This window comes from Camarhynchus parvulus, chromosome 1, assembly GCF_901933205.1.
Source record: "Camarhynchus parvulus chromosome 1, STF_HiC, whole genome shotgun sequence".
Lineage (NCBI taxonomy): Eukaryota > Metazoa > Chordata > Aves > Passeriformes > Thraupidae > Camarhynchus > Camarhynchus parvulus.
In genome coordinates this window covers 13,804,263-13,830,576 of record NC_044571.1, presented here as the reverse complement: position 1 = coordinate 13,830,576, position 26,314 = coordinate 13,804,263, and the positions used below count along the sequence as shown (strand labels likewise).

The 26,314-nt window shown below is 41.9% G+C and overlaps 1 protein-coding gene across 3 annotated transcripts; it reads left to right on the top strand.

Annotated features, from left to right (window-relative positions):
- The first annotated feature begins 2,185 nt into the window (after positions 1–2,185).
- On the top strand, positions 2,186–26,098 carry ZFX (zinc finger protein X-linked). Of its 3 annotated transcripts, none has more exons than XM_030945165.1 (8): positions 2,186–2,248; positions 8,022–8,110; positions 8,550–9,116; positions 17,995–18,144; positions 18,336–18,479; positions 18,570–18,704; positions 20,846–20,986; positions 22,283–26,098. In XM_030945165.1, exons 2-8 carry the CDS (start codon positions 8,050–8,052, stop codon positions 23,467–23,469), a joined length of 2,385 nt encoding a protein of 794 aa, XP_030801025.1. In that variant the 5' UTR covers positions 2,186–2,248; positions 8,022–8,049; the 3' UTR covers positions 23,470–26,098. The 3 variants fall into 3 exon arrangements, with proteins under 3 accessions (XP_030801025.1, XP_030801042.1, XP_030801033.1); XM_030945182.1 differs by lacking the exon at positions 2,186–2,248 and adding an exon at positions 2,673–2,910; XM_030945173.1 differs by lacking the exon at positions 2,186–2,248 and adding an exon at positions 2,673–3,624.
- The last annotated feature ends 216 nt before the right edge of the window (positions 26,099–26,314 follow it).

Sequence of the window (26,314 nt, the reverse complement as noted above, 5' to 3'; positions counted from 1 at the left end):
ATGCCAGCTCCAGGATGGACCCACAGCCAGCCAGGGCTGAGCCCATCAGGAATGGTGGGAATACCTCTGTGATAACTTATTTGAGAAGGGGAAAAAAAGTTTTTTGTGCAGGTGTAACTGCAGGCAGAGAAAAGCAGGGTGAGAACACGTGAGAGGAACAACTGACATCAAGGTCAGTGGAGAAGGAGGGGCAGGAGGTGCTCCAGGCACCAAAGCCAAGGTTCCCCTGCAGCCCACGGAGAACACCCAAGCTGGAGCAGGTGGATGCCTCAGAGGAGGCTGTGAGTCCATGGGAGGCCCCTGCTGGAACAGCCTGCTGGCAGGGACCTGCAGACCCATGGCATGAGGCTTCCTGGTAGGACTTGTTACCCTTTGGGGGACCCACACTGAAGCAGGCTGTGCCTGTAGGACTGCACCCCATCTCTGGTGTGACCCACCTTGCAGCATTTTCTGGAGAACTGCTGCCTGTGGGATGAACTCATGCAGGAGATGTTAATCGAGAACTGTCTCCTGCGGGAAGGACTCCTCATCCTGAGCAGTGGGAGGAAAAGTCTGTGATGAATTGATCATAACCCCCATTCCCATCTCCCTTCCCTGCTGGGGGAAAAGGAGATAGAGCTTGGGAAGAAGAAAGAGGTGGGGGGAATGTGGTTTTTAAGATTTATTTTACTTCTCATTATCCTGGCTCTGATTTTGTTGGTAAAAAATTAATAACCCAGATTCGAGTCTGTTCGCCCTTAGGTATTTCTTGAGTGACCTCCCCTGGTCCTTATCTCAACTCATTAACTTTGTTACATTTTCTCTTCCCTGTCCAGCTGAGAAGGCGAATGACAGATCAGCTTTGGTGGGTGTCCGGCATCCAGCCAGGGTCAACCCACAACACACCGTTAAAGTTTGCAGGATGCACGTTTATCAAACACTGTACTGAAATAAACTCCAAGGACCGCCCAATTTATATTTTATGCTTGTGTGTTAAGATAGAAAAGACTAGTGCATAAAATTAAAGTGGAGTCAAAGCTGAACCAGAGGCTGATTGGCAATATAAACACGACACATTCACTGTTCTCAGACAGATAAGTCACATTTGCATCGTTTGATAAATGCAACAGCCAATTTCCTTCCAGTTTCCTTAAACGTTAAAAACGCCTCTTGAAGAAATCTCCTTGAGGCCTGGCCCCACAATTATGCAACCGATTTGAAGGCAGCTCCTCATATCCATGCGGTTACCCACCTAATTTCTAATGCCTCAAAAACTTTAGGGTGCATCTTTCATGGATCAACAGCAACTCTTTCCTTTAAAGAAAAAAATTCTTACTAACTTTTATAACAAGGATGAGAAAACAACTCTAGACAGGCCTTAGGTTTCAACGCCAAATTACGTCCAATTTTCCATAATCCCCAAAATGCGAACCACCACCCCCCACCGCCCCAGTTCTGCTGTTACGTGAGTGCCAGTGGCCCCCGCGGAGCGCCGTCCGTGTTCTCCGTGGGGACCAGGGGTCCGGCACCGCACCCGCTGCTTTCCGCTGTCCTTGTTCCCGGCAATTCCCGCCGGCAGCCGCGCCCCGCGCCGGGGTGACCCGAGGCCGCTCCACCCGCGGCCCTCGGCCCGCGTCCACCCCAGCGCGGAGTCCCCGCACCCTAAAATCCGCTCCCCGCCGCGCACACGCGAGTCCACGCCCGCGGAAGGGCCGCGGAGCCTCCGGCCCGCACTCCGGGGCCGGGCCGGGCGGCGGGCCTGGCGGCGCGCGGGGGGGCTCGCCCGGTATGGAGGGGTCGGCCGGGGGAGGGGGTCCTGGGGCACCGCTGCGCTCCGCGGGCGCACGCCGAGCCCCGGGCGGCGCGGCGCGGCCGAGCCGCGGCGGAGGCGGCGGCAGGAGGAGCCGCGGGACCGAGCGCCGCCGCGCCGCCCCCGCCCCGACCGCCGCCTCGCCCGCCCCGCACAGGCCCCCGGCCCGCTCGGCCGCACCGGCCTCCGCGGGGCGGGCGGGCGGGCGGCCCGAGGCGGCGGTGGCGGCGCGCTCCCTTCCGCCTGCTCCTGGGCTCTCTCGGGCAGTGACGTGACGTGCTGACGGCGGGCCCGGCCCGGGGAGCTTGGCCGCTTCCACTCAGCTCCGAGCTCGGCCCCCCTCCCTCCCCTCCCGCCCGCCCGCCCGCCCCGCCGCAGCCGCCGCCGCCGCCGCCGCGCTCGGCCCAGTCGCGCTGAGAGAGGCCGCGCCGAGCAGCGCCGCCGCCCGCCACCCGCACGGTAAGAGCCGCGGGCCGGGCCCTGCCGCCCGCCCGGCCCGGGCCTCCCCTGCCCGCACAGGCCGCGGCGCAGGCCGCGAGAGGCCGCAGCTAGGCCGCGCCAGGGCTCCGCCACAGGAGCGGGCCGCGGGCTCTGCGCCGGCGGGTCCCGCACGCCCGGCGCGGCCCGGGGCGGCGGGGGGGAGGTGGCGTGAGGAACGCGGAGAGGAGGTGGGTGGCTGCGGGCCCGGGGGGAGGCGAGTGGGGCCGGTGAGGGGCCGCGGGCCCGGCCGGGGGGCTCGGAGGTGTCTGGAGGAGGAGACAAAATGGCGGCGCGCGGGGGGCGGAGGGCGCCGGCGCCATCTTGAATTAATCGCTCGCGCAGCCGGGGGCCCCGCGCGGGCCGGGCCGGGCTGGGCCGGGCGGGGCGGGGGAGCCTCGGGGCTCCGGCAGGGACCGCCCGCAGCCTCCACACCCTCCCCGCCTCCCGCTGCCACACTGCCAGGCCCAGCGGAGCGAGGCGCGTTCCGGCTCGCCGCGGCTCCCTGCGCCGCCGCGCCGGGGCTGCCGGCCGGGTCCTCTCCTGCCCCGCCATCTCCTTCCTCTCCTGCTGCCGGGGATTCGGGCGGCGCGGGCTCGGCAGCGCCGGGAGCTCTCCCGCAAACGCCTTCGCCCACTCGCCCTGTAAGCAGCCCCCTAATCCCTTGGGGCCCCCTTGGTGCTGGTTCAAAGGTGCGCCTGGGATCGGTCATTTCCCTAATTTAGGTTTTGTTAAGAATTAGCTTATTTCCTTTGGAATTACTGTCGTCTGGCACGCAACATTGCAGTGAAATCTGGAGAAAACCCTTTTCTTTAACCGGTTTCTGCAGATACCCCACCACTGAACTACAACAAAGAGGGGAATGACTTGAGGTGTTTCTTTTTTTTTTACGGAACCGCAGTGAGAACATCAGCACTGATTCCCCTGCCAAAACTGAGGGAGATGCGTCAAGAAGTTAGCAGCTGAATGATCACATTGTTACAACGTCGTTTTCACACGTCGTTTTTATTCTTGTGTTTCTCCACCTAGTGATAACGGGGGTTATTTTCAAGGCAGGAATGAAATCCTCTAGGGAGTGTAGGGTTGTTTTTTTTTGCCATTCCTATGTGAGCGACTGAGGACAGCGTGAGTGTGTGTGTGCCCTGGGTTTGCCACAAGTGGGTCACGTCAGGCGAGTTGTGACACTGCAGCGGTGGCGGGGACTGAGCCCGGAGCCGCCTCAGGAGCTCGGCGGAGCCTCGCTGGCTCGGGGCTCTGACCCAAATGGGACATGCCAGGCGTGCCGCAGTTTTTAATGGGATGGAGCGAGGCACGACGGGAGCGTGGCTGTGGCTGTACACTCCGTCATCCCAGCGTGGGTAGGGGCCAGCACTTGCACGTGGGGAATTTTGCTGCTTTATGGCTTGATTTGTAAGAGTTTTGCTGCTTGGATACTTGGTGTATGGCTTTACTGAAAATTAGGAGTAGGCAAATACTTATGCTATGTATTTCTTTTTCACAAGGATGGCTTTTCTGAAGTTTTCATTTTTTCTCCTTTTCCTTTTTCCCCGTTTTCCTTTTTTTCTTTTTTCTTCTTTTTTTGGTGAGAGCAGAGAAACAGTTTCTTCAGGATATTTAAACCTCTTTTAAGGAACTCTATTTTTAAAGTTTCTCCTTCTTTAAAGCATGACAGCTTGTCTATTTCGTTTTATTTCATCTTGATTACCTTGGTAGGTCTGTTGAGTCAAGGATCTCTAATGTGGCAGTGCACTGTCTGCATTGCTTTTCTTGACTGATTGTTCTCATGATCATTTTTATTTTGGAAGATTATTGCTAATATACTAATACCATTTCTTCCATTAATATGTAATTTTCCATCTGTCCTTCCATTTGAAAATGTTACCTTGACTTCCATAAAGCCAAAACCAGCCAAGTCTCTGAATAAATAGGTGAAAATCAGTTTGTAAAAACTAACTGTATGGACAGAATTAAGTGTATTACAGAGTTGCATTAGTTTTTGATCCATGTGAAGCTGGCATGGACCCAAGCCAAGTAGAAGGTGTAGGTGTTTAGCTCTTTTCAGAGGTTATAAAACCTGATTTGGATACCTCAGATTTTTTTTTGTCCCAGTGGTAGAAGAACAGTGTAACCAGAATTTCTGAGACTTGAACAAAGAGACACACAGTTGAGAAAGACCAAGTGTAGGGACATGGCTGGGCACCATCTTTTCGTTGAGAATTTGGGTTCCCAAGATGGAACTGAAAAATTGATTCTGTTAGTTTTGATGCCAGAACTGGGTCCTGAGGTAAATGTCATCTAGAATGTTTTGGAGGACTGAGAGGAGTTTCTGTCCTTCTTGAAATCTTGCAGAGCAGTGAACAGCTGGAATTGCTTCCTAGCCTTTATGGTACCACAGAGCTTGGGGTGCTTGCCAGGGAATTGAAGGTGTTCTCTGTGGTGCTTGCAAGAAGCAGCTCTGGTATTTCTGGTGTCACAGAACTGCTGCTACAGGTACAGAGCCCTGTGGTGTTCCTTCCTTTGTGTGGCTGCATCTTGTGCCCCTGTGCTCACCCTCTGCTCAGAAGAGCAAGCAGGAAGAAACAGTGTTTTCTCATCTCCTGGATAGAATGCTCAAACCCTGAAGTGTTTTCAGGAATCTTTTTGTATTTTTTTGCCTCAGCCATAGACAAGTTACTTTATGCCTTTTTGGATTGCAGATTCTGATTTGGACACTTACTATTTCAGATAGTTCAGTTAATTCCTGTTTTAAATGCCTGCATCCTCTTTTGTTCATCTTCTTGCAGCAAATTTCTGTGGGTGTGGGTCCTGTGCCCTTGTGGAGCACTTCCAAACTCGTTATGAACCTGCACAGGGGTAGGAGTTGGCTGGGTCTGTATGCTAAAGTGCATTTTGAGAAACATTATTTAATAAGAGGAAAAAAAAAGAGAGAAAAAAAGAGAAAGCACTGAGATGTCTTTCTACTCTGAAACAAGCACCAAAGCAAATGTTGGTTGCCTTTTTAAGACTGAGACTTGAAAGCCACGTGCCAGGAAGTGTCTTTGGTTTGATGGAGCCTGACCCTTTGTTATGAGCACATTTTGCCAGTGTAGATGAGAAGACCTGACCAGTGCAGAAGAGGTCAGAATTATGTGGTGTGCTGGGCTGTCACTGCTGTGAAACTGCAGCTCCTGAACACCACAGGGATATTTTGGGTTTAGAATCTGTTGCCTGGAATCCAGAAAACAAGAAAAACAGGGAAGAGATGGTGTCAGTGGGCACTTACAGGAAACTAGGAAGTAGTGATGGACACCTCTGCATCTCAGGGGTGAAGAGGATAGACAGAAGGACCGTGAAAGATTGCCTCACTTAGTGAAGTGAGGAATTTAGGGAGCAGATAGGATAGAGAAAGTACAGGCATGAATCATAAGGAGTAGGAATTTGTGGTGCAGTGGTCAGGTAGGTGGTGAAAGCAGGAAGCTGAGGAAATGAATGCCAGTTCTTCAGGTGGTGAACTGACACTTCAGGCTGCTCAGGTCGCAGCAGATGGCAGGCTGATGTGCATGATAATACAGCCCTCAAAAGCACAGGCACAAAGGGCATCTGAACTTTTCCCAGAGATCAGGACAGACAGCTCCATCTTCCTGTGTGTCTGTAGTCTGAGGAGAGAGGCAGTTTTATTTCGGCCAACCCTTAGTACCCCTTTGCCTCCTACCGAAAAAAAACCCCTCCTAATTTCCAATACAATCTTTGCTACAAATTGATGAGTAGCAGAGGTTTGTGTGAATGATGGGAGGGTACTGGAGTTAGACGCTGGAGGGATGAAATTAGGAGGTGATATAGTGAACATGATATTGGTGCAGGCACACAAAAAGTTGGGAAAGAAGCAGCAGAAGAGAAGAAACTAAACAGTGAAGGTGGCACAGAAAATATGTCAAGATGAATAGGAAGAACATTGGTAGTAGACTGGATGGGTGTATCCCAGATAGATGGGAAGAAAGCAATTTGGGTATGAATAATTCTTGCTGGAATTACTGTATGGGATTTTGTTACTCTTCTTGTTTCTGTGGCATGGCAGAAGTTGATTGCCATCAGTCAAGCTATTTCTTGCATCTGAGGCTGAAACACTTTTCTTCTGTCTTGGTTCTGAAAAAAGCATTGGGTGAAGAGCTGTTCCTCTTCGTGGTGGGCAGTTCAGGTGGAAGTGCTTGACAGAATAACTGGGAGACAATTTATGTCCAGTTGGATAGCACAATGACTTGTTAGCACAGCTATCTGTCTTTTGAATACAGAGACCTTCCAGCTGAGCATCACACAAATACAGAACACCTTGGAAAATTCTTAGTGTTCCACTATTTTTCTTCCAGTTCAATGTCTGGCTGTATTTCTCCCTCAGCTTCTGTAAAAGAGAAGGCCCAAGTGACTGCACGGGAGGCTGGACAATACCCCAAAAGAGAGTTCCAGAGGTGAAGAGTTGAGAAAATTTGAGCTAAAAAGTGGGCAAGTTCAGAAAATACTTGTTCTAGATTATGGGTTTAGGTTTGTGTTTTGGACTAGTTAATTTTTTCTTTTGTATAGCAGTTTCCCTGATAAAGCCTTAATGAATGTAAATGTTAGTTGATGTAATTTGGAAAGGTTATGATTCTTATGGAAACCTTGGGTAGAATCTTGATGTTTTGTCTGTCTTTTTTGAAAGTATTTCAGAAATGGGGAGCTTTCTGCCTGTGACTGTGAGAAATTCTGTGAGGAAGAAAAAGAACATTTCCACTTCTACAGAAATAACAAGCAGAAACATGAAGCAACATTCTGTTGCCTCTTGCTCATTCTGCATGTAGGAAAGTAGTTGGACTACAGTGCAAGGGAGTAGTACAAGTTTATGTTAGACTGCATTTTACCTAACTAGGTTTGCCTGATCCTAACTGTAATGCACATATCTAAGCAGCAGAATTTAGATTGCAGTTTGACATTTTTATAAGTATTTTAACTTTATGGTCTTGTTTCATTCTTTCATTAAGAAGACTGAAATCCTGAGTCAGTATGCATTGAAATGCTGACATGCTGTTCAAAAGTTTTGGTAGAACATGACATTTGGTGATTTTTGAGAACTAACTTTTGATACTTACGGTACTTTGTCTCAGGGCAAGAGTTTTGAAAACATTTGCGGATCTAGGTTTTAAAACATTTGATGTTATACTCTGGAAGCAGTTTACATTGATGATTTAAGTTCCTGAAGTGACATAAGAGTGAACTCTTCCCGACTGTCCAAGAATGAGCATGAGGACATCAGAACTGGTGTGCATTTCAGATAATGAGCTCTCTGTGTTTAACTTATCATACTGAGCCTTAATGATTTCACAGTTCTGTATTCCTCCCCATCCAATAGGGACTTGAGTTCCTTGAGTAGGAATATGATGGATTAAGGTTCTCACAGGAATATCTCTAGGCTTTGTCTTTTTTTTTTTAAGATGATAAGAAAATCATATTTTCTCATTCCTTTATGAGCTGCTTCTGTGTTTGTGAAGCCATTGGGTTTTGAGAAGAATGCACCCAGAGTGTTGGATCTCACACTCTAGTTCAAACTGTGGGTGATGGTCATCCAGAGTATTATTGCTAGAATCCCACACTGAGGGACCCCAAGTAAAATCTAATTCATCTTCAAGTCATGAGGTGTTGTGTGTTAACTTCCATGTACCCAAAATGTCAACTTTTCCATGCACAGACAGAGGCAACCTTCTTCACCATATACAGTGAAATAACCTTTCTTCTTTGTCTTCTGCAGACACTGTGACTGATGAGAGTTAAAGGCCATGGATGAAGATGGGCTTGAATTGCAGCCACATGAGCCAAATGCATTTTTTGATCCAACAGGTCTGTAAGGAGAGATAATGCATAGATAGGAGTGTTCACATTTGATGCAATTGACTATTGTTTATTCTGCCTTTGCTTAGAAGTGCTGTGCTGCATCAATGCTTTTGTATAGAGTAGTTGCTTTTGAGTTTGGGTTGTTTTTATTACTCGCAGCAATATGAATGAGCTACTGTTCTTTCAGTCAAGTAATAGTTGTTTGGGTGTTGGGGGAGAGTCTAAAAATTGCAAATCGTTTTCAGGAGAGAAAATCTTGTTCATCTTAATTACGTTAGCATCTACTGAGGACTTGCTTTATCTATCTATCTTAATAGTTCATATGCTGTTTACTAAAGTGCAGCATAGTGTGAAAGTTGAAGGGGAACAGAAGTAATTTCAATTATTTACCACCTCATATGAGACAGTTTTACAATTTAAGTGCTATTTTAATTGTGTTTTTCAGGAGCTGATGCAGCACATATGGATGGAGATCAGATTGTTGTGGAAGTCCAGGAAACAGTATTTGTTTCAGATGTGGTCGACTCAGATATAACTGTGCATAATTTTGTTCCTGATGATCCAGACTCTGTAGTGATCCAGGATGTCATTGAGGATGTTGTTATCGAGGATGTTCAGTGCCCAGATATCATGGACGAGCCAGATGTGTCTGAAACAGTCATTATTCCTGAGCAGGTGCTGGACACAGACGTGGCTGAAGAGGTTTCTTTGGCTCATTGCACTGTCCCAGATGATGTTTTAGCTTCTGACATAACAGCAGAGACAATGTCTATACCAGAGCATGTGCTGACAACTGAGTCAATGCATGTGCCTGAAGTTGGACACGTAGAACATGTAGTTCATGATAACGTTGAAGAAGCAGATATTGTCACTGATACTCTGGGAACAGATGTTGTTTCTGAGGAAGTCTTGGTAGCAGACTGTGCATCAGAGGCAGTGATTGATGCCAATGGAATCCCTGTGGAACATCAAGATGAGAAGGGCAACTGTGATGATTACCTTATGATTTCCTGTAAGTGTTTGGGGAAAGCCATCAAAGTTCTTATGGTATGGGCTTGAAATATGTGAGAGAGGGCTTAAGACAATACCCAAAGCAGAGTTTCAGTATTTTTTTATTGAAATGTAGATCTCACAAGTATACTCACACGGAGGGATTTTTAGGAGCGTGTACCAGCTAAAAGTTCTGGTGAAGCTAATGGAGAGAAATACTGGCAAATGCATGTCTGATTATAAGTTTTTTCTGTAGCAATTTATAGCATATGAACAAAAGAGAAAGAATTCCAGTAAACTAAATGCCATATACTTAATAAGAACTGAAAGAAAATTAATGTGTCCATGTTTAAAAATGCTTATATGTGCAGGTTACTATGATGACTATCAAGACATTAGGAAACAAAAATATTTCATGAAAAAGAAAGAGTAAAAAACCGTGGTTTCTGAAAATCCAATACTTGTCTTGTTTTTTTGCTAAGCCCTCACCTCTTGCACTCCATTTATTGTGGATACAGACTGCAATATGGTTTTCTTTGCTGTTAGTATGCGATTTCTTCTCTTGATTAAACAAAGGACAGAGGTATGCAGGTAACAAAAAGAGTAGCTATTGCTGCTCATAGCTGGGAAGTGAATATCTTAATCTCTCTTTGGAGCAGTGGCACAATCCCTTTGAATTGTATTTCAAAAGGCTTAAATAGAGGGTGGAGAAAAATAGCATATCATCAATCCTTTTTCTAGTGAGGATATCCATTTGTGTGAACTACAGTTTACTCTAAGTGTGTTACTTATTGTAGTGATTACTCAGTGCAGCACCTGGGAACATCACAGTGTCATGCTGAACATTTATTTATTGTAGAAATAGAAAAGCCTTGTTAGGTTGGTTTGTTTAATTGCCATTTCAGGCACTTCAGTTTTGTGTGGTGTTAAATGATTTCATTTATGAGGGGTGCTTCATGCTTTGCTTCAGTTACCTTTTTTCCTTTTTTTTTCCCTTTTTCCCCCTTCTTTACTTTTGGACATATTTTTGAAATGTATAATAACTTGTTTTAATTTTATATTCTGTACTTACAAATTTTAATGTTGCTTCTCCTTACCTAGGATCACTGCATTTCTTAATTTATCATCTCTTGAGTTCCTTGAGTAACCTTGTTGCAGCCATGTTTTGAGTTTATATGAGGTACAGTTAATTCTCTATTATCTGGGAAAACAATGAAATGGGATAATGCAAAATACGGATCACACAAAATATTGTAAATTAAACTGCAGGATTGTACTGAGGTGAAATAGGTCAGGGGATCTGTTCTGAAATTGTATTGATCCAGACTGATGAATGCACTCTTGTCTGGTGTGGTACAGATAAGACTTTCTGATTCTGGACCCAAGTTAAATCTGATGAAAGCAGCTCAAATGCTTCTGAACCTCCTGCATAGTTAAACAACAGACTGGATAATCTGCCAGTGGATAATTGAGACCTGATTCTGGTGGTGATCCTTCCCTCTTCCATGTCCTTGGCTGTAGCTCTTCAAGGGGTCTCTGCTCCGCCCTCCTGCGCAGGTTTTCCTCCTGCAGCAGAGCAGGGCCTCTGGGGCTGCTGCCATGGAGCCCTTTGCAAACCATGCCTGTGTAAATGCAGAGAGAGGGGGGTGGATGTGTGTTCATCGCTGGCAGTGGCTGAACAAGGACAGAATGTCTTGGTAGAGGCCGCTTTGGATGATCCCTGCCTAGCTGGGGAGGCTTCTTAGATGTACCAGTTGTCAACAGTTGGTGACTGGCAGGAAGCACAGAAATTCAGTTGTTCACTTGTGCTGGGGTATTCTCCATCTTCAGTCACGTATTTCTGCAGTTTCATACTTTATTATTAAATGTCTCTTGCAATGTACTTTGTTTAGATTCAGAACCTTAAATAAGCCAGCACTTAAAATAATCGTTATGCTACAAAATATGCATTCTACTTGTGTTTAATGTTCTACAGTTCATTTTAAAGGGAAGTCCCTACTACCACCTACTGTGTTTAAAGCCTGCTTAACAAGTTCTTCTGGTTGTGAAGGCAGAGTCTAGTGCTTTTCCATCAAGTAAAGGCTGTCTTGCCAAACAGTCTCTTTGTTGTATGAAAAATATGATTTGAATTATTTTTTTATTATTTTTTGTTTGCATCAGCAGTGTATGTGTTCATTGATCTGATGCCTATCTCAGTTCTTCAGTTAAACTTAGTTTTCAAAAGATAGTAACATCAGCCAATCCAGTTTTGGGTTTTTCATCCTAACTTGTAAATTTGTGTTTAATTCTGGCAAAACTCCCTGAACTGCAGGGGCAGATGTTGGAATGTAATCTTGTCTGCCATTACAGTAGTCAAATGTTTCTGCTTCCCAGATCTGTGAGCTAGACTGTTCTTCAGAATGCCTTTGCCTGTCTTCTTTCAGAGAGGCACTTGAAAAGCAAGGGATGACACTTCATGTTCTTCCTGTTGTAGGTTTCTCCATCTGTTTTCTTCAGTGGAAGCTATTGGCACAATCTTTTTGCTTTTTCCTGTTTTGTGGCTCTCTATAAGCATTTCCATTTTTGTTCCTAATGAGCCGAGTATACATATATTTTCTTAGGGTCATTTTCTTAGCTTTATCCTGAATACATGTGATTTGGAATGACTAATCTGTGTGTACATTTTTTTATTATGTGTTTATACCTTCTTTGTTAGTTTCAGACTGATTTGTCTTTTCAAAGAGTACAGTTCCTGTGGGTTTCATTCTGTGACTTTGCTTCAATGAACTCAGTATTTTAATACTTCTTTTCCCAGTTAGATTTAATTTAGCTTTGGCATTAATATGACTTTGCTGTCTTCATTTTCAAGGCAATGCTTCTTGGCACAGCTTTGTATCACCAGTTACTTTTTGATGTAGTTATTTTTTTTCTTGGATACTTTGTCTTTGCCCTCAAGATTCATTTTTATTCCATGGTAGATTCGAGGCACTTACAGCAGAGCAGAATCAGATACTCATTCAACTAAGAATGCAAACTTAGCAGTTAGTGGCTTGAAAAAGATGAAAGGAGGTTTGATAATTTTTTTTTCTTTTGCATGTTCCATAACAAGCCAGTTCATGAGTTGGGTCAGGAAAGTATAAATTGTGCTGTAACTCACACTGGTACTAATTATTTGGTAGCTTGGAAAACCATTTCTCCCTAAGTGAAGCAGTAGTGGTGAGATGAACTGGTGTTTGTCAGAACAAAACAAACATCCTACATTTACTAACCCAGGAGAGCAGCACCCTGTGCCTGGCAATAGGATGGAAATGGAAAAATTTTTTTTGTCTGATTTCATTCTGTTTGGCAATGGTAGACACATCCTCTGGCATTAACTGATTCTGTAAGATGAAAAATTGTATCCTGATATACTCTTACTGCAGTAAAAATAGTGAGGGACAAAAGTTAGACGAGGAGTCTGAAAAGAGTGAAGGGCAGCCTCACAAGGCTTAAACTGCAGCTTTAAGAATTTAAATATTTGCAAAAATGGGACCTGTGTTATATCCATCCATCCATCCATCCATCCATCCATCCATCCATCCATCCATCCATCCATCCATCCATCCATCCATCCATCCATCCATCCATCCATCCATCCATCCATCCATCCATCCATCCCTTTGCTTTTCTCTGACTTAGACATGTCTCATGTTTGTTTTGTCTGAATTAACACTTTCCATTACAGGAGTCTGAGCCCAGGGTAACTCACTGAGAGAGAAAGGTTTCGCCTAGGCCTCTGAAAATCAATCTTTTTTCGTCCTTATTGGATGTTTAGGTTGAAAGCAATGGATCTGATGTACCAAGCCATAGGGTTCATGCTTTTCCTTAGGGCCATCCAGTAGCCTTCAAGTCAATAAAGCAAAGTGCTTTAAATTGCTTTTTTAGCATAAGTATCTCCCTTTTTCCCCTGGAGGTTGCTAAAGATGCAGGAAATCACATTTTTTTCTCAGAAATAGAACTTGCCATGCCTCTGTCTGACCACTGGAGTGGCATCAGCAGCTGTTGCAGCTCAGGCTGCTCAGGAGGTTGCCCTGAGAGGTGATGGAAATAAGAATTACCTTGGGCTGAGGGATGTCTCAGAGCTGTCTGGTTTGTGTGCTAGGGGCAGAGCACAAGAAGGACAAGTGTTAGATCCCAGCTGAGAGCTCAGGAATTACACCTCTGCTAGATTACTGCCCTGGGGGGACCTTTAGATGCATAGGATGTACTCACATGTAAAAGCAATGAATTAAAATGAAAATAGAGCAGATTGCTCTTTTGTCAAAGGTTAGGAAACCTGCTTTGCCATTCAAGAAATAAGTGTATGGTAAAAATAGCTTCTTCAGTGGACTAGGGATTGTCTGCTGTTGAGTGAAGTAGATGTTGCTGTCACAAATAACAAAGTCGGGGGAAAACAATGCTTTTAATCTGTTTTAGAGAAAATAGTAATGGCTTTTTTCATTAAGAATGCTTAAATAGAGTTGTTTATTTTATGAGCAGACAAGTGTCCCATGATACACATTTTTTAGCAGCTTAGAGAACCATTTGGGAACATAAAGGCTGACAAAATAGATGATTTTTGTTTAATTACTCCATTGACACATTTTTAAGACCTGTTTAACTGGTGTAAATAGATTTTTCCTTAGGTTGTTTGTTTTGGTGTGTTTTTTAGGAATAAACAGTGGGTATTTGAAAAAGGTGGAAGGTGTCTGTGCTTAAGGGAATTTTACTTTTTACAATCCTTTTATTTTCCTCATTAATCCCACATAGAGGAGAAATGGTAGGAAAGAAAAAGTTTAGAAAGTTATGGAATCTATTAAAAATAAATGGAGTTATATTTGCATTTCTTAATTAGAAATAAACCACAGTAAGGGTACAAAGTCTTTATCTGCCTATCCCTCAAATATCTGATATAATAAAAAACTAAAAGCAACATCTAGGGGAAAGTGTATGGTTAAAGAAAAGGTGTTCTGTTGAAGCAAATCAGGATGTTGGCCTGACATTTATACTTCTGTGTGGGGAAACTGGCCTCAACAGGGCTTTAAGTATGGAGTTTATTATCAATGCATAGGAACTTGTTTCTGTCCCAGAAATGCCATTGAGCATGTTTTAATAGAGGGGTAGAGATACTGGAGAAAATTGTTCTTTGGCTGTTACTAGTTTATGATATGATTTTTTAAATTAAATTTAGTACTTTCTAGGAAACCAATGCTGTCATTGTGATAGATCACATAGAATCTGTTGTCGTTGCCTGGATCTTTTATTTCTTCACTTTATTCCTTGCTCCTTTTTTTACCTGTTGGTCTCTTATTGTTGATTTGCTTATAAGTGCTAACTAGACAGGTTTTAAATATGCTGTGGCTTTCGTGTTGTGTGACCCCTTTCTCATCTGTTTGGGCTTTTAATCACAATTCTAGCATTATCTTTATGTGGAAGCAATTGTTGCAACATTGGAGAAGCACATACTTATTTGTTTCTTGCAGCTCATTGTATGCACAGAGCAGGCTGCTCTAATCAGTGACGCCTGTGAAGAATTTTGGCAAACTAACCATAGACTGCATTCTTGCAATTCGTGTAGATTCATACTGTGTCTGGTAATTTTTCTGGGTTTTGTTTGGTTTGGGTTTTTTAACTTTTGAGATTTAGTCTTCATCCACTTGTTTACTGAATGAAAGCTACCAGCTAGTACAGGGGGGAAAAATCAGACATTTACAGTTTTTAGTGTCCAGTTCATATCTGATAAAATGGAGCCACAAGGTATGACAGCACTGGAGTAATGCTAGCCTGAACTTTTTTCTAGCATGTGACTTGTGATTAGTTTAGTAATGCTCAGTGGCTCTACTTAAAAGGAAGTGGTCTCTCAGAAGTTTAACTAATTCTTTGAAGTACTTTCTTTTGTTTGTTTGGGTTTTTTGGGGGGGTTTGTTGCTGTTGTTGGGTTTTTGCAGGGTTTTTTGTTTGTTTGTTTTTTGTTAATGTCCAAGAGGAGCAGTACGAAAGAAGATCAGCCATGGATGGTAATTTGTGGGACCCCTTGATGGGCTGTGAATTCAAATGAAAAATTAATATCACCAGAGTTCCAGCATGAAACATTGATCAGTCAAATATTTCTGAATATAATTTTCTCTGATTGTGAGACTGAGATACACGGAGAATATAGAAGCTTTGGGCAAATGTTAAATAGAAAGCAAATTTCATAAAACACTGCCAGTGAATTAGTAGAAATAAATGCTTGTGTAGCCATAGGATAAAATACCTTGGAACTGGTACTTTCTGTAATAATACCCATTCTCTTCCACCTTGTTTGGCTCTTCCTTTGATTTTTATCTTTTTCTTATCTTTTTCTTTCCGCACTATTTTTCATCCTGTTACCTGTTACTATACTGCAAATATTACTGCTTTTCAAGCCCATCAGGGACTTCAGTTTTTAAAGTATTACCACCTGTCAAGAGTGAATTTTTTTTCCTTTTGGATGAGAAAAGTTGGCCTCATACCTCCCTACACATCAATTTCCTTACAGTTTAATGGCTCTGTTAAAAATATTTAAACCAGTTGTTATATTTTAAAACAATGCTGAATATAAAGGGGATGCAGGGATAAACAAACTCTGAATTGTATGGCAACTTTTTTATTATGTTGGATAAAATAATACTTAGAATCTTGGAGAACTTATTTCAAGACATGAATAGAGCATGTTTTTAAGACCTAGAATTCTTCTGTTGTGTGAAAGTTATTAATGGATACTTCCATGTATAAATGGAAGTAAAAAAACTCTGGATTGGGCCTGTTTCACACCATGCACATAGGTTTGTTTTCTCTCTGATTGACTCAGCCATGCTTTTCCTTCCTCGTGGGTATGTTCCAGCATCAGTTGATCTTGGTGGCAGACTTCCCTTTTGGCTTCAGAGGTGTAAAGTCAGTCTACACTGATTTGAAAGCCTTCCAAGTAAATGTGCCTGACACTGGAAACAGCCAAGTTAAGGGAGAACAGCTACATAAATGTAGTGTAGGAACAAAAGCAAGTTCTCTTTTTTGTCAGAGTTCCAGTGACATTTGGTATGTCACCGATTTGACAAAGTCATGGAAGTCTGTTAGTAACTGAATATACACACTGTGGAGCTACATTGTTAATGTGATTCAAAAGAACGTCTTAAGGGTTTTACTTTTAAATGCTTTGGGGCTCAGCTACAAGATGTTTTGTTGTCCTGTGACACAAAGTAATTTTTTAAACATCCTACTGCTTGAAACAGTCTGTACCATGGCCACTGAGCCTGATCTTGGCATTCAAGTATTTAGTTTTTTTTGCTGTTCTTTTGGTAAGGAGAGAGACAGACTAATTTATGTTAGTGCTTTATAATTTAATGTTATTCATATTTTTTTGTGAGTAATGATGCCTGATTGAGAAATTGTACTTAAATACAGTTATGTTGGATATGTGAGACAGAATGTGTGATAGTTTATCTAATTCAAAGGCTAATTTATTGGCTTCATGGCAGGAAAATAATAGTAATAACATTTTGAGCTTTTTTAAGGTACGTATTAAAATAAATTTAAGAATGCAGTTACTGAGTAGTAAAGCTATGATTTATTTATGAGAGTAGTTCAATGAGTGCTATTAAAGTAAGCATACTTTGTGAAGTATTTGGTATGTCCTAGGCTTGGAAGTTAAAAATTATTCACCATTTATAGGACAGTTCTTAGACTTCTATTAGTATAAATTCCATTCTTTCTGCCATGAACTGAAGTCATGCATGACTGAGGGAGTGACAGTAAAGTCACAAATTACCAAAGTATTTTGTCACGTTAAGAATTCTTAAATAATTTCAGTACTGAACAAACATTTGGGGCTTGTGAAAATTGGAGGATTCTTAAAAGGTCTTGACAGCTGGATTTGGTTTTTGTGAATGCATACTTACTATTTTTTTCTTGAAAACCTGTTCTTGGTAAAGTAAGATGGGGGAGGTGCTCACATACAGTATACCTCAAAAATCCAAGAGTGTTCCTTGTAAAGCTGGCTGTCAGCCATGGATAATGTGGGATTCTGGGCAAGTTTCAGCAGCTCAGGCTGGAGCATGGTGTGAGTGCCCTTCTGGAGGCAGGAGAGCCAAGTTTGGGAGTACAGGGCTGCAGCAGGAGTGCAGGGCAGGGTCTTGCAGGAAGGACACCAGTGCACAGGGCTGCAGCAGGAATGCAGGGCAGGGTCTTGCAGAAAGGACACCAGTGCACAGGGCTGCAGCAGGAGTGCAGGGCAGGGTCTTGCAGGAAGGACACCAGTGCACAGGGATGCAGGGCAGGGTCCTGCAGGAAGGAGTCCTGCAGTGGGAGGGCAGTGCTCAGTGCTGTGCTCCGTCCCCAGCTGTGGAGGGCATGAGGAAAGGGGAGGAGTTTCTTCCTGAAGTTGCCGTTCAGGTTTCCTCTCCTGGCAGCTGGAAAAGCATCAGTACCAGTGCTTGGCAGGGAACCAGGTCTGAGGGCCAGCAGTAGTACCACTTGCATCAGAGACAGGGTTGAGCAACAGATAATGCTTTTGAAAAGAACAATTAATAGCTTATTAGTGAAATTATGCCACAGAGTGAAGTATTTATGTGTACTTTCTTCCTACCATCATCTTGATGCAGATCACAGTTTCCTTATTAGCATTGCCTGGTGCGGTGTTCGTGCCTCTAGTTCTGTCGTTGCAGCGTTCTTGCACTTCCACCTTAACTACAAGATAACAGCTTGGATTTATTTTTGTGTTTATTGTCACTATTTTCAAGGATATAAAAAATATTACTGGGTAGGTTCTTTATCACAACTTTTTAATTTTAAACTGCTTCCAAATTTGAGTTATAAATTAATAAATATGTCTTTCATATATGTCTGTCTGCATATGACTGGGTAATTGTAATAACTTGTTTTTGTAGTGGATGATGCTGGTAAGATAGAACACGAAGGTTCTGCTGAAATTACCATGGAAGCAGAGTCAGAAAGTGGCTCTTGTAAAGTGGATGGCATTTGTCCAGAAGTCATCAAGGTCTATATATTCAAAGCAGATCCTGGAGAAGACGATTTAGGTAAAATACACATGTTTGAGAATACTCCAACCTGACACTTGAAATTTTGCATGAGACTTGTTTCTCTCAAGTGGTATGTAAAAACCTGTGAGTCTGATACTAAAGAGTTGACAAACTTTGAATTTTTTGTGGTTTAGCATAGATTTTGGTGAAGTGTATTTAAAATATTTTGCTCTGGTCTTCCTAATTAGGGGGCACAGTAGACATTGTGGAGAGCGAGCCAGAGAATGACCATGCAGTTGGATTGCTCGATCAGAACAGCAGTATTCGTATTCCAAGGGAGAAAATGGTTTACATGACTGTAAATGATTCTCAGCATGAAGACGAAGACTTAAGTAAGTAGGTGGCTTTCCTTTGGGAGCAGGGATTTTCACGTTCAGCAGTGCAGCATTCCTATTTTTTTTGTAAACTTCTTTTTATCTTAGATGTTGCAGAAATAGCTGATGAGGTTTATATGGAGGTGATTGTAGGGGAGGAGGATGCCGCAGCCGCCCATGAACAGCAAATCGATGACACCGAGATTAAAACTTTCATGCCCATAGCTTGGGCAGCAGCTTATGGTAAGTAATACTGGAAAGAATTATCCTTGAGTGACACTGCAGCAAAGTACCACGGATTGGTTTTTGGAGGGCTGTCTAGAGTACTTGTGCTTTTGTGTTTGTTTCTAGAGTTTTAGTTTAAGAATGGTTTTTTAGCATAATGAGCCTTAAAAAGAAAGGAAGAGGGAAGTTTTAAGGCAGGTTTCTTCTTGCTTCTATTTAACAGATATTTTCCTTCATATTTTCATGGTGTGAAAGGGGAAATACATGAGCTTCCAGCTAAAAATTGAATCTCAGTACCTTTATTCCTCAGAGTTTTGGGACACAGTGAGAGCTGGCTTGAAAAGAAAGCAAATGGGAATATGTAAGATTCAATGTAGCAGTGAAAAGCAGCACTGAGGTCTAGCTTGATTTAAGTGCTTTCTAGAAGGATCATATAAACACATGGTTTCACTAATGGCAATAATTAATTGATTAATAAATAGAAGTTTGAGGGAGATATTAAAGTCGTAGCAGAACCTTGAGAGTATTTCCAGCATGCAGAACCATTTTTCTTGATTGTTGTTATGTGAACACCAACTGGTGCACAGACTGGTTTGCCAAACTTCTGTAAGCTTAAGACCAGAATTTCATCTTTGCCCTTTTCTCCTTCTAAACAAAACAAAAGAAATAGTGGAGTAGAGGACAAAACTTGCATGTCTGCATGATGTGGATTGTGGTGATGGTGCCAGCAGAGAATTGTGCTGGGAATACAGTGGGGGTTGGAATCTTGGACATAAGTCAGGAAGGGCAAGATTTCAGGGAGCAGTGTGTGTTTAAAAGTTACTTAGGGGATGGATGGTAGTGCACCCAAAGCCTTATCTTAGGCCATATACTGGTGAGCCCAGCTTGAGTGAGAAGGAAATGACATAAGCTACTCTGAGTGGGCATTCAAAATGAAATCGGGTGAACTTGAAAGAAGTTGGATACTAAACATTCAGTGGTTTTGGAGGAGGGAGAGAAAATTGAGCAGAATGTGTTAAAAACAATGAGATGGAATTGAAAGGAGAATTTAAGAATGTGGGAAACAGTGGGGTGGTTGCATTGTCAGCACTAAACAGCCTTGCATACAGGGTGAGAGATAGTGGGGACAGGGAGAAGTTCAGCATGAAGGCCTGAAAATGGCAGAGGAACATTGGAGCCAGCATATAGGTGAGAATCCTCAGGCTCTGCACATCTGCCTGGCTCCGAGTCTCCTTACATTAATCACGAATATTAATGCTCAACACCCTATGAAAGGAACAGCTGTTGAGCATATTGCACTTTCTTGAATCTTTCTGTCCTACTTGTGTACTTTGCTTTCACTAGGAAATGTTGGCTTTTATTGATTGAAGTAAATACTTGACCACAACATTTATTATTGAAAGTTCACTTATGCTCTTAAATCACCAATGTTCAACTGCTAGCCAATAAATACCTTCTTGAATGTATTTGTAATTTTCACGTTTGTTTTACATACAGTGATACCATTTGTGTATTAAACAAAAAGCTCTGTGAGGCAGAGACTCTTTACTTCTTTCTGTTACACAATACTGAGCATGCTCTTTGTTCCCAGTAGAAAGAATTTGTAAGTGCTAAAGCATCAGGTGTCTAAATAGTAAGTAGTGTACTTTGTTTGCCACTTCATGGGCTGTTCAGAAAGATTCTTTGATCACAGCTCCAGTTCAGAAACTTGGTGTGTGACAAACTTCAGTCAGGTGAATTCAGACAGACGGAAGTGAATGAGAGATCACACACAAATGTATTTCAGGACTGAGAAGAAAATTGGGCAGTGGATACTGTGACATGCTATTATTTACTAATGTTGAACATTTTGGGCATAATTAGCAACCAAAGAGATTCAAAAAAATGCTGCATTTGAAGGAGAATTCTCTGTGTAATGAAAAGCCATTAATTCTTGTACATGATGTTCTCCTGTAAAATTAGGTTAACAAAGCTAATGCTCATGATACAAACATAATTCCTGAGTTACCTGGTGAGACATTTTCTAGCTTATGCTGTACATGATTACTGTTTGATTAAATGTCCAGATAATAGTTTATAATTTCTGTTACTACCATTGTAGAATTTGTGCTTGAATTACCTGCAGTGTTGGTGGGTAACTTTTGAACTTACCTTGGTAGGTAATAATAACGATGGCATCGAAAGTCGGAATGGCACTGCAAGTGCTCTTTTGCACATAGATGAGTCATCTGGACTTGGGAGGCTGGCCAAGCAAAAACCAAAGAAGAAGAGGAGACCTGAGTCCAGACAGTATCAGACAGGTGAGTATGTGGTGCCTGGCTCTCATTCATCCAGGCACTTGCCCATAAACAGATCCATGTGGAGTGTCTTGTAAAAAGAGGGATTTGGGGAATTACTTGGTTGACAACACTTCTGCTTTATAAATGAGTACATATTTTATTTTACAAATTCTAAATACATGGGTGATTTTGACTGCAGCAGGTGTTTTAAAGGAAGCCATCTGACATAGGAAAAAGTATTATAGCAGAAGGTTAAAAAGCTATAGACTTATACTTGCCACACCCATTTTAATGTTTATTGTAACTTTAAAATGCGATGTTAGATAAATAGTATTCTGTAATCATGCCTTTTAAACCCCCCCCTTTTTTTTCTTTATTGAAAATATGTAGAACAATGCATTTCATTATATCAGCTCAGTAGGTAACTGGAAAGTCTGAACATTGTATATTAATTTTCAGTAGTGCAACTTCTATACCCTTTCCTGTTTTAATGGTGAAATAAAACTGCCTTGACATTTGTGCCTATCTTTTTCCTTTCATCTGTGAGAACAGAAGTGTTCTATGGCATAATTTGTTTTCTGCTGTTATTGTGTTATGGTCAGAATATTTATTTGGTTTGATAAAGTTGAAAAAAACACAACTTTTTTTTCAGTAGCCTTGCCTTAAATAATACTAAAAGTTTCTTTCCAGATTGTGACTTAACTGTAGGAGTTCTATTTTGTTTAGCTTAAGTTAATAAACTGCAAATTAAAGTTGGCCTTTTCTATTTCCAGCTGCTCAGTTCTCCTTAAAAAACGTTTTTGGATAAGACAGCTTTTTTAACTTGCCTAGGCAAATTCAGGACGAGTGCAAATAATTTCCAAAGCTTTGAGGTTTCTGTATGTGAAATATGTTCTTATTGATTCTTGCTTGGTACCTCTTCAGATTGTAGCTGTAACAGATGGTGCAAGAAGGAGGTGTTAGTTTCAGGGCATCTGAATTGTAGTCAGTGGTAGGTGATTAAACTGCAAGATTAAACTTTTTCTACCGATTTGTGGCGAGTCAAGAGAAGATTGTGTACTTTGCTTACTAGATGATATTCAGTTTAACAAGTTGGCTGCTGTTCTTTGCACCAGCCATTGGTTTGTGCATGTATTTAATGTGTGAACTCAGTCAGAATTCTTCAAAATAGAATTATTTGAGGTGAAGAACATCTGTATAGTAAAATGTATGTATCCCATCTTTCTCCACAATTCATCTTATTGTTAACATCTGACATTTACTGAAGTGTAGTATTGTTGTATAATATTGATAAAGGGGTTTTTTGTTGTTTTTCAGCAATAATCATTGGCCCCGACGGTCATCCATTGACAGTCTATCCCTGCATGATTTGTGGAAAGAAATTTAAATCCAGAGGTTTCTTGAAAAGGCACATGAAAAACCACCCAGAGCACCTTCTTACTAAGAAGAAATACAGATGCACAGACTGTGATTACACTACGAATAAAAAAATAAGTTTACATAACCACTTGGAGAGTCATAAGCTGACCAACAAAACAGAGAAGCTTATTGAATGCGATGAGTGTGGGAAAACCTTCTCTCACGCAGGAACTCTCTTCACTCACAAGATGGTGCACAGGGACAAAGGAGTTAATAAAATGCACAAGTGCAAATTCTGCGATTATGAGACAGCAGAACAAGGGTTACTGAGTCACCACCTTTTGGCTGTCCACAGCAAGAACTTTCCTCACATTTGTGTGGAGTGTGGCAAAGGGTTCCGCCACCCGTCGGAGCTGAAGAAGCACATGCGGATCCACACTGGTGAGAAGCCCTACCAGTGCCAATACTGCGAGTACCGATCTGCCGACTCTTCCAACTTGAAAACCCACGTAAAGACTAAACACAGTAAGGAAACGCCACTCAAGTGCGACATTTGTTTCCAGACTTTTTCAGATACCAAAGAGCTGCAGCAGCATACGCTTATGCATCAAGAAAGTAAAACGCATCAGTGTTTGCATTGTGACCATAAGAGCTCAAACTCGAGTGATCTGAAACGACACATTATTTCAGTCCACACAAAAGACTATCCTCATAAGTGTGATATGTGTGATAAAGGCTTTCACAGGCCTTCGGAACTGAAAAAACACGTGGCGGCTCACAAAGGTAAAAAATTGCACCAATGCAGACATTGTGACTTTAAAATTGCAGATCCGTTCATTTTGAGTCGCCACATACTCTCAGTTCACACAAAGGATCTTCCATTCAGGTGCAAGAGATGTAGAAAGGGCTTTAGGCAACAAAATGAGCTGAAAAAACACATGAAAACACACAGTGGCAGGAAAGTTTATCAGTGTGAGTACTGTGAGTATAGCACTACAGACGCCTCAGGCTTCAAACGGCACGTGATTTCCATTCACACAAAAGACTACCCTCACCGGTGTGAGTATTGCAAGAAAGGTTTCCGAAGGCCTTCAGAGAAGAACCAGCACATTATGCGACATCATAAAGATGTTGGGCTGCCTTAAAGTCTCTTTCACAGACTTATGGCTGGAATTATAAAGGAAATTTGCCTTTCAGGCAGTTAGCTTATTTTAAAGCCAATCACCTGCGATCACACACACACACACAAAAAAAAACCACACAAAAAAAACAAAAACAAAAAAAATACTGTGCATTTGATTTGTTGCTGTATAAAAATAGGATTATTGCTTGTAGTCGACTTTTATACCTTTTGTTCAATAGCGTGTTCTGAATTCTATTCAGTTTGTTTAATAAATGAAGAAAAGATGGCAACAATAAAGTTGCATTTAATAAAGTAAACCCTGTCTCTTACTGAATTTTTCAACCGTAATAGTTTATTTAAGTATATTTATCTTACTGATCTCGTTGATACTCACAGTGTCCATGTTAATGCAGTTTTGTCGTGAATTTTAAAAATACAAAATTTCTCTTGATAAAATTGTCAGAGGTGTGTATAAAATGGGGAATTGTCATGTTGACAGTAAAGTCACTAGGGCCCACCTGATTGTCCTGTTTTAACTATACAGACTTCATGGCAAGTTAACTGTTTTCTAGTTGAGGAGTTACAGGTCTCACTTTGTGTTTTCATTCTGGTTTCAGAGAGAAAAATACTTAAAAAATGGTTTGGGGCGGTTTTTATCTTTCCTGGGCAAATTCAAAATATGCGCAAATATTACATTTATTGTTCTGTGCTTCTTTGTCTTTGAAAGATTTTGTGTGTTACAAGAGTTGGGTTTTTTCCACTTTATTGCTGTCTTAAATGTTGGAAACGTAAAATACTCTTGTTCCATTTGCAGAGTTAACAATAGATCACAACTGTCTGTATGTGCTGGTAAACGTACCTCAAACTTTATGCTTTTATGTATGTTGGTATTTCTTTGAAAGAGCAGTTTGTGGTTCAAGTCACATTTTTATTGTTAGTTGTTTTAGAATAGAATTCAAGACCAAGAGGTGCCTCAATTTTGGAAACCAGATATTTACAATGAGAGCTTAAGAAGAGAATGGAGTGGAGCAGATGAGTTCATAAGGAGTAGAGACGTTGTAACGTAGATATCCTTAATAAGAAACGTAAATTATGATAGATGCTGTTCTGTTACTATATTAAATGTTTTTCCTGAGCCATTAGTAGCTGTTTAATAATTAGTACTGTATCCAGAATTAACCCAGTTCTTTCAATCTGTTTATAAACAGCTGGGAGAATATTACAATTATTAGATGCAATTTTGCCACCTGAAGACTATTATAAAGTAGCTACATATCATTTGCTAATTGCAGTGTAAATGCACCAAGCACAAAGTCATGTACTTTAACAACAACCTTGGAGCAAAAAACCCAAACCATTTTAATTACAGGCCAGGTTTTAGGACATGGCCCTGCTCCCCTTGCTCAAATTCTCATCCCAGCCACTGATGATGGATTGCAGAATTCAGTCCCAGCTGCCTGCCAGATTAGGTTAGATTTGTAACCAACAATTCCCTAATGGAAAGGCTTCAGAGGCTGGGCCAGTGTTAATTCCTCTTTCTAGGCAGGTGAACTTCCAATTGAACTCAAACAGGAATTTCAGTGGTAGTTTCAAGTCTGGGGTGATAGAGGGACAAAGGTTTCCTTTCTGGATATGCATCTTCTAGGCCTTTTGTAATTTGTCTTGTTACCAAGCCCTGCCCCTATTGCTCATCCCTCCTGTCTCACTGTAAGCTGAAATTCTCGTCTGTAGTGTGCAGTTCAGGAGAGTCCAATGCCATGTCACTGCCTGTGTTGTAGGATGTTTTTTTCTTTCTTTGCCTGCTTGCAGTGCCCCCCAGACTTACTGGGTGCTCTTGTGTAATATTGCTACTCCATGACTCTGTAGTGTGTAATTCCTGGCTGTGCTGCGTTGTGCCTTCCCTGAAATCCCCGCTGAAGCCAGTGGATTTCCTCATGGCCGTAGTGTCTGTTGCCTGCTGATGCCAAACCAGATAAAGTAAAACCCAGCAGAGATTGCCACTCGCTTCTTGCAAAATACTTGCCTGTGACTACTTTTTTTTTTCCTCTCTTATGTTCAAGCATTTTTTAACTGGAAGCCTGGAAAGTGTACAAAATCTGCAGAAAATCCCATAGTAGTGCTGAGGATTTTAGCCATTTTGAACTTTATTTTTTTAAATAAGCTGAAAGACAAAGAACACAATTTTACGCATTTTCTTTCTCTTACGTAGCCTGGAATCATACCCACTTTTTTTTTTTAAAGCACAATGTTGAAACTTTTTTTTTAATAATTAAGGGTTTGGTCAAGTGGATTTTGTAAAATGTATTTGTCTGTATAAAGAGAAAATGAAGTTATAGTTATTGTTAATGTACTGACATTAGTTACAGGTTAGTTTTAATTCTTAAATAATTTGCTTAGCAAATGCTATAAAATGGATGTTTCAGTTTAATGTTTAAAAAAGGTACAGATTTTTACAAGGACATAATATAAATTATTGTTCTGTAGAGAATACCCTGTTAAATATTGTATATGTCCTTCCCTCTGTACACTTTGTAAAAAAGACAAAAGAAAAAAACAAAATACATAGAACCATATAGGGATGTGTGACATTATTGTAATTGTGTACTTGATAATAACGTGAAAAAATAAAATTCAAAATATTTTCCTTTTAATGAACGTTTAGTCTATTTGATGCCAGTTCTGAGATGGAGCCTTGTTCTGAGGGACACGGTCACCTGCAGCTCTCCTGCACTTTACCTTCCCTTCTGCTCCCTGTCCTCGGCTCATTTTGTGCAGTACTGGGGCAGGAGCCATTCAGTCCCAGCTGTGGCTGAAACGTTCCTTTACCTGGAAGTTTGCAGAAGTGAAAGGGATGGCAGATCTTCGAA

Excerpts from the sequence above, each read along its gene's own strand:
- ZFX (XM_030945165.1), top strand. The coding sequence starts at position 8,050 with ATGGATGAAGATGGGCTTGAATTGCAGCCACATGAGCCAAATGCATTT. Across the intron at positions 18,480-18,569 it reads GCATGAAGACGAAGACTTAA|ATGTTGCAGAAATAGCTGAT; the intron begins GTAAGTAGGTGG and ends TTTTTATCTTAG. Across the intron at positions 20,987-22,282 it reads GTCCAGACAGTATCAGACAG|CAATAATCATTGGCCCCGAC; the intron begins GTGAGTATGTGG and ends GTTGTTTTTCAG.